The 8,018-nt window shown below is 48.7% G+C and overlaps 1 protein-coding gene across 16 annotated transcripts in view; it reads right to left on the bottom strand.

The window, feature by feature from the left end:
• The window catches only part of NCOR1 (nuclear receptor corepressor 1), a 426,430-nt gene that overhangs the window by 20,113 nt on the left and 398,299 nt on the right, over positions 1 to 8,018 (bottom strand). For 15 of the 16 annotated variants that reach the window (XM_063955846.1, XM_063955845.1, XM_063955858.1 and 12 more), the window contains one exon: positions 5,927 to 5,980. In XM_063955846.1, coding sequence (XP_063811916.1) covers positions 5,927 to 5,980 — 54 coding nt within the window. The remainder of the gene's footprint in view (positions 1 to 5,926; positions 5,981 to 8,018) is intronic. The other variant, XM_063955847.1, reaches the window with a different exon arrangement.

Raw genomic sequence — 8,018 nt, 5'->3', positions numbered from 1 at the left:
AAAACATCACAGAGGCATTAGCAGGGTTGCAGCACTGGTTAACCCCTTTTCTCTATCGTCCTAGTGGATGCTGGGGTTCCTGAAAGGACCATGGGGGAATAGCGGCTCCGCAGGAGACAGGGCACAAAAAGTAAAGCTTTTCCAGATCAGGTGGTGTGCACTGGCTCCTCCCCCTATGACCCTCCTCCAGACTCCAGTTAGATTTTTGTGCCCGGCCGAGAAGGGTGCAATCTAGGTGGCTCTCCTAAAGAGCTGCTTAGAAAAAGTTTAGCTTAGGTTTTTTATTTTACAGTGAGTCCTGCTGGCAACAGGATCACTGCAACGAGGGACTGAGGGGAGAAGAAGTGAACTCACCTGCGTGCAGGATGGATTGGCTTCTTGGCTACTGGACATCAGCTCCAGAGGGACGATCACAGGTACAGCCTGGATGGTCACCGGAGCCGCGCCGCCGGCCCCCTTGCAGATGCTGAAGTCAGAAGAGGTCCAGAATCGGCGGCTGAAGACTCCTGCAGTCTTCTAAAGGTAGCGCACAGCACTGCAGCTGTGCGCCATTTTCCTCTCAGCACACTTCACACGCAGTCACTGAGGGTGCAGGGCGCTGGGGGGGGGCGCCCTGGGAGGCAAATGTAACCTATATAAAGGCTAAAAATACCTCATATATAGCCCCCAGAGGCTATATGGAGATATTTAACCCCTGCCTGGATTCACTAAATAGTGGGAGACGAGCCCGCCGGAAAAGGGGCGGGGCCTATCTCCTCAGCACACGGCGCCATTTCCTCTCACAGCTCCGCTGGTCAGGACGGCTCCCAGGTCTCTCCCCTGCACTGCACTACAGAAACAGGGTAAAACAGAGAGGGGGGGCAAAATTATGGCGATATTTTGATATATATAAAGCAGCTATAAGGGAGCACTTATTATAAGGCTATCCCTGTTATATATAGCGCTTTTGGTGTGTGCTGGCAAACTCTCCCTCTGTCTCCCCAAAGGGCTAGTGGGTCCTGTCTTCGTTAGGAGCATTCCCTGTGTGTCTGCTGTGTGTCGGTACGTGTGTGTCGACATGTATGAGGACGATATTGGTGTGGAGGCGGAGCAATTGCCAAATATGAGGATGTCACCCCCTAGGGAGTCGACACCAGAATGGATGCCTTTATTTATGGAACTACGGGATAGTGTCAACACGCTAAAGCAGTCGTTTGACGACATGAGACGGCCGGACAATCAATTAGTGCCTGTCCAGGCGACTCAAACACCGTCAGGGGCTGTGAAACGCCCTTTGCCTCAGTCGGTCGACACAGACCCAGACACAGGCACTGACTCCAGTGGTGACGGTGACGAATCAACCGTATTTTCCAGTAGGGCCACACGTTATATGATTTTGGCAATGAAGGAGGCGTTACATTTAGCTGATACTACAGGTACCACTAAACAGGGTATTATGTGGGGTGTGAAAAAACTACCTATAGTTTTTCCTGAATCAGAAGAATTAAATGACGTGTGTAATGAAGCGTGGGTTGCCCCTGATAAAAAGCTGATAATTTCAAAGAAATTATTGGCATTATACCCTTTCCCGCCAGAGGTTAGGGAGCGCTGGGAAACACCTCCTAGGGTGGACAAGGCGCTAACACGCTTATCTAAACAAGTGGCGTTACCCTCTCCTGAGACGGCCGCACTTAAAGATCCATCAGATAGGAGGATGGAAAATATCCAAAAAAGTATATACACACATGCAGGTGTTATACTACGACCAGCTATAGCGACTGCCTGGATGTGCAGTGCTGGGGTAGTTTGGTCAGAGTCCCTGATTGAAAATATTGATACCCTGGACAGGGACAATATTTTACTGTCGTTAGAACAAATAAAGGATGCATTTCTTTATATGCGTGATGCACAGAGGGATATCTGCACACTGGCATCACGGGTAAGTGCTATGTCCATTTCGGCCAGAAGAGCTCTATGGACGCGACAGTGGACAGGCGATGCGGATTCAAAACGACATATGGAAGTTTTGCCGTATAAAGGGGAGGAGTTATTTGGAGTCGGTCTATCAGATTTGGTGGCCACGGCTACAGCCGGGAAATCCACCTTTCTACCTCAAGTCACTCCCCAACAGAAAAAGGCACCGACTTTTCAACCGCAGCCCTTTCGTTCCTTTAAAAATAAGAGAGCAAAGGGCTATTCATATCTGCCACGAGGCAGAGGTCGAGGGAAGAGACAGCAACAGGCAGCTCCTTCCCAGGAACAGAAGCCTTCCCCGGCTTCTACAAAAGCCTCAGCATGACGCTGGGGCTTCTCAAGCGGACTCGGGGACGGTGGGTGGTCGTCTCAAAAATTACAGCGCGCAGTGGGCTCACTCGCAGGTAGATCCCTGGATCCTGCAGATAATATCTCAGGGGTACAGGTTGGAATTAGAGACAGATCCACCTCGCCGTTTCCTGAAGTCTGCTTTACCAACGTCCCCCTCCGAAAGGGAGACGGTTTTGGAAGCCATTCACAAGCTGTACTCTCAGCAGGTGATAGTCAAGGTACCTCTTCTACAACAAGGGAAGGGGTATTATTCCACTCTTTTTGTGGTACCGAAGCCGGATGGCTCGGTAAGGCCTATTCTAAATCTGAAGTCCTTGAACCTGTACATAAAGAAGTTCAAGTTCAAGATGGAGTCACTCAGAGCAGTGATAGCGAACCTGGAAGAGGGGGACTTTATGGTATCCTTGGACATCAAGGATGCGTATCTCCACGTTCCAATTTACCCCTCACACCAGGGGTACCTCAGGTTCGTTGTACAAAACTGTCACTATCAGTTTCAGACGCTGCCGTTCGGATTGTCCACGGCACCTCGGGTCTTTACAAAGGTAATGGCCGAGATGATGATTCTTCTTCGAAGAAAAGGCGTATTAATTATCCCATACTTGGACGATCTCCTAATAAGGGCAAGGTCCAGAGAACAGCTAGAGATGGGATTAGCACTGTCGCAAGAAGTGCTAAAACAGCACGGGTGGATTCTGAATATTCCAAAATCCCAGTTAATGCCGACAACTCGTCTGCTGTTCCTAGGGATGATTCTGGACACGGTTCAGAAAAAGGTTTTCTCCCGGAGGAAAAAGCCAAGGAGTTATCCGAGCTTGTCAGGAACCTCCTAAAACCAGGAAAGGTGTCTGTACATCAATGCACAAGAGTCCTGGGAAAAATGGTGGCTTCTTACGAAGCAATTCCATTCGGCAGATTCCACGCAAGAATTTTCCAAAGGGATCTGTTGGACAAATGGTCAGGGTCGCATCTTCAGATGCACCTGCGGATAACCCTGTCTCCAAGGACAAGGGTGTCTCTTCTGTGGTGGTTGCAGAGTGCTCATCTATTGGAGGGCCGCAGATTCGGCATACAGGATTGGATCCTGGTGACCACGGACGCCAGCCTGAGAGGCTGGGGAGCAGTCACACAAGGAAGAAACTTCCAGGGAGTATGGACGAGCCTGGAAACGTCTCTTCACATAAACATTCTGGAACTAAGAGCAATATACAATGCTCTAAGCCAGGCAGAACCTCTGCTTCAGGGAAAACCGGTGTTGATCCAGTCGGACAACATCACGGCAGTCGCCCATGTGAACAGACAGGGCGGCACAAGAAGCAGGAGTGCAATGGCAGAAGCTGCAAGGATTCTTCGCTGGGCAGAGAATCATGTGATAGCACTGTCAGCAGTGTTCAGCAGACACGATCTTCACCCGGGAGAGTGGGGACTTCATCCAGAAGTCTTCCACTTGCTGGTAACCCGTTGGGAAAGACCAATGGTGGACATGATGGCGTCTCGCCTCAACAAAAAACTGGACAGGTATTGCGCCAGGTCAAGAGATCCGCAGACAATAGCTGTGGACGCGCTGGTAACGCCTTGGGTGTACCAGTCGGTGTATGTGTTTCCTCCTCTGCCTCTCATACCAAAAGTATTGAGAATTATACGGCAAAGAGGCGTAAGGACGATACTAGTGGTTCCGGATTGGCCAAGAAGGACTTGGTACCCGGAACTTCAAGAGATGATCACGGAAGATCCGTGGCCTCTACCTCTAAGGAGGGACTTGCTTCAGCAGGGTCCCTGTCTGTTTCAAGACTTACCGCGGCTGCGTTTGACGGCATGGCGGTTGAACGCCGGATCCTAAAGGAAAAAGGCATGCCGGAAGAAGTCATTCCTACTTTGATTAAAGCAAGGAAGGAAGTAACCGTGCAACATTATCACCGAATTTGGCGAAAATATGTTGCGTGGTGCGAAGATCGGAGTGCTCCGACGGAGGAATTTCAACTGGGTCGATTCCTACATTTCCTGCAATCAGGATTGTCTATGGGTCTCAAATTGGGATCTATTAAGGTTCAAATTTCGGCCCTGTCGATTTTCTTTCAAAAAGAATTGGCTTCAGTCCCTGAAGTCCAGACCTTTGTTAAGGGAGTGCTACATATACAGCCTCCTGTGGTGCCTCCAGTGGCACCGTGGGATCTCAATGTGGTTTTGGACTTTCTAAAATCTCATTGGTTTGAACCACTAAAGAAGGTGGATTTGAAATATCTCACATGGAAAGTGACCATGCTTCTAGCCCTGGCTTCGGCCAGGAGAGTGTCAGAACTGGCAGCTTTATCTTACAAAAGCCCATATCTGATTTTCCATTCGGACAGGGCAGAACTGCGGACTCGTCCGCATTTTCTCCCTAAGGTGGGGTCAGCATTTCATCTGAACCAGCCTATTGTAGTGCCTGCGGCTACAAGTGACTTGGAGGACTCCAAGTTACTGGACGTTGTCAGAGCATTAAAAAAAATATATTGCAAGGACAGCTGGAGTCAGAAAATCTGACTCGTTGTTTATATTGTATGCACCCAACAAGATGGGTGCTCCTGCGTCTAAGCAGACGATTGCTCGTTGGATCTGTAGCACAATCCAACTTGCACATTCTGTGGCAGGCCTGCCACAGCCTAAATCTGTAAAGGCCCACTCCACAAGGAAGGTGGGCTCATCTTGGGCGGCTGCCCGAGGGGTCTCGGCATTACAACTTTGCCGAGCAGCTACGTGGTCAGGGGAGAACACGTTTGTAAAATTTTACAAATTTGATACTCTGGCTAAGGAGGACCTGGAGTTCTCTCATTCGGTGCTGCAGAGTCATCCGCACTCTCCCGCCCGTTTGGGAGCTTTGGTATAATCCCCATGGTCCTTTCAGGAACCCCAGCATCCACTAGGACGATAGAGAAAATAAGATTTTACTTACCGATAAATCTATTTCTCGGAGTCCGTAGTGGATGCTGGGCGCCCATCCCAAGTGCGGATTATCTGCAATAATTGTACATAGTTATTGTTAACTAATTCGGGTTATTGTTGAAGGAAGCCATCTTTCAGAGGCTCCGCTGTTATCATACTGTTAACTGGGTTTAGATCACAAGTTGTACGGTGTGATTGGTGTGGCTGGTATGAGTCTTACCCGGGATTCAAAATCCTCCCTTATTGTGTACGCTCGTCCGGGCACAGTACCTAACTGGAGTCTGGAGGAGGGTCATAGGGGGAGGAGCCAGTGCACACCACCTGATCTGGAAAAGCTTTACTTTTTGTGCCCTGTCTCCTGCGGAGCCGCTATTCCCCCATGGTCCTTTCAGGAACCCCAGCATCCACTACGGACTCCGAGAAATAGATTTATCGGTAAGTAAAATCTTATTAGTTAACAGGGATTGTTTTTTTTTGTGGCTAAAATTTTTTTCCCGATAAGTACAGCTGTCAGGCTCACTTTGGGGCTAATTGAATAGCCCTGGGGGATCAATTAGTCCACGGTAAATTATTGCAGCTAACTGAACTCCCCCCAGAAGTGTGCAGCAAATGCTTAAGGAAACACAAGGGAAAATTTCCTGAACAACAATAGATTTGAAATATCAACAGATAGTAGCACTACTTTCATAGATGGTCTTACCTGAGGTAGTGACAGCTGGCAGGTTAAAAATTTCTGTTCCTGGTTGAGCAGCTGCTGCAATATATACATTCAGCTTTCATTAGCAAGCCTCATTTCTGACAAGTTAAACAGTATTAAATAAAAGATGGGACAGAGCAAATATATTCAAAACTACTACTTTATTTCTTATGCAAATTAAACACTTTTTATACAACAGGGAAACTAAATAATAATAATAATAATAAATAAATTCCAGTATAAAAACAAAAAACCCAAGAGCACAACAAACAGGCAATATTATAACGCAAGTCAACAGTTTGACATTTAAAAAATAACTGAACCGGACACTGAGAAGTTTTAATAAGAAACAATAGTTAGATGGCAATTCCATTATAGAGGTATATTCAATTAAAGTCGAAAGCTGCCGTCTGTCGAAAAGACGGCAGTTTTCAACTTTTTAAGGTCGAATCGTGATTCGACCTATTCAATATATCCCAAGATTTGTCGGCAAGTCGATGAATTCGACTTGTCGGAAAGCACGTGGATCGGAGGAATAGCTGCCAATCCTTTTCGACCATCTCAGTCTGACATAAAAAAATGTCGGACTGAGATGAGGGATTAGAGCAGGAGAGGGGGGAGAGCCGCAGGGAGACGGGGGACAGCCGTGGGCATATAGGGGAGATCAGCGCTACAGCACAGCGCTGCAGCAGGATGTCACAAAGCCGCGCCGCTCACGGCAGCTTCCACGCGGCTCCAAGCAAGTGAGGTCACACTTGCTGGAGCCGGGTGGACACTGCCGTGAGGTCGGGTGGCTGTGTGACATACTTCTGCAGTGCAGCTCCCCGAAAGTCGAATTGAGATGAGATTTGAATAGGGGTTATCGGATCCATTCCGACAAATGCATATCGGAATAGTTCCGTCGCTAATTGAATATATGTGTAAATGTTGTTTCACATTAATCTACTATCATATAAAAAGTTCCCATTTTATGTATATTACTTATACAGGCGATTGTAATATATTGTCCTACTAATACTCCTTTCACACTGCATTCACCTTCCCACATAATTTTTAACCAATTTTGATAGACTCATTAGCGAGAATCATGGTTGCTTTAGGGCAGGGGTGGGGAACCTTTTTTCTACCGAGGGCCATTTGGATATTTATAAAATCCTTCGGGGGCCATACAAAAATTCTCAACTTAAAAAATTACCCTGCCCCCCAGTAGGTCTGCCCCTTAGAGGCACGGTGTGCGCGCACCAAAAAAATGGGTGTGGCCAATTAAAATGGGACGTGATACACATATGCCCCCAATAGTGCAGTGCCAAATCCACAATTGCCCCCACAGTGCAAGGTATACAAATGCCCCTCACAGTGCCAGGTATACAAATGCCCCCACAGTGCCAGGTATACAAATGCCCCCCACAGTGCCAGGTATACAAATGCCCCCCACAGTGCCAGGTATACAAATGCCCCCCACAGTGCCAGGTATACAAATGCCCCCCACAGTGCCAGGAATACAAATGCCCCCCCCACAGTGCCAGGTATACAAATGCCCCCCCCCACAGTGCCAGGTATACAAATGCCCCCCCCCACAGTGCCAGGTATACAAATGCCCCCCCCCCACAGTGCCAGGTATACAAATGCCCCCCCCCCACAGTGCCAGGTATACAAATGCCCCCCCCCCACAGTGCCAGGTATACAAATGCCCCCCCCCCACAGTGCCAGGTATACAAATGCCCCTCACAGTGCCAGGTATACAAATGCCCCCCACAGTGCCAGGTATACAGATGCCCCCACAGTGCCAGGTATACAGATGCTCCCACAGTGCCAGGTATACAGATGTCCCTCACAGTGCCAGGTATACAGATGCCCCCCCACAGTGCCAGGTATACAGATGCCCCCACAGTGCCAGGTATACAGATGCCCGCCCACAGTGCTAGGTATACAAATGCCCCTCACAGTGCCAGGTATACAAATGCCCCTCACAGTGCCAGGTATACAAATGCCCCTCACAGTGCCAGGTATACAGATGCTAGATGCCCCCACAGTGCCAGGTATACAGATGCTAGATGCCCCCACAGTGCCAGGTATACAGATGCCCCCCCCCCAC

This window comes from Pseudophryne corroboree, chromosome 2, assembly GCF_028390025.1.
Source record: "Pseudophryne corroboree isolate aPseCor3 chromosome 2, aPseCor3.hap2, whole genome shotgun sequence".
NCBI lineage: Eukaryota > Metazoa > Chordata > Amphibia > Anura > Myobatrachidae > Pseudophryne > Pseudophryne corroboree.
This window is presented reverse-complemented; position numbering and strand designations above follow the sequence as displayed.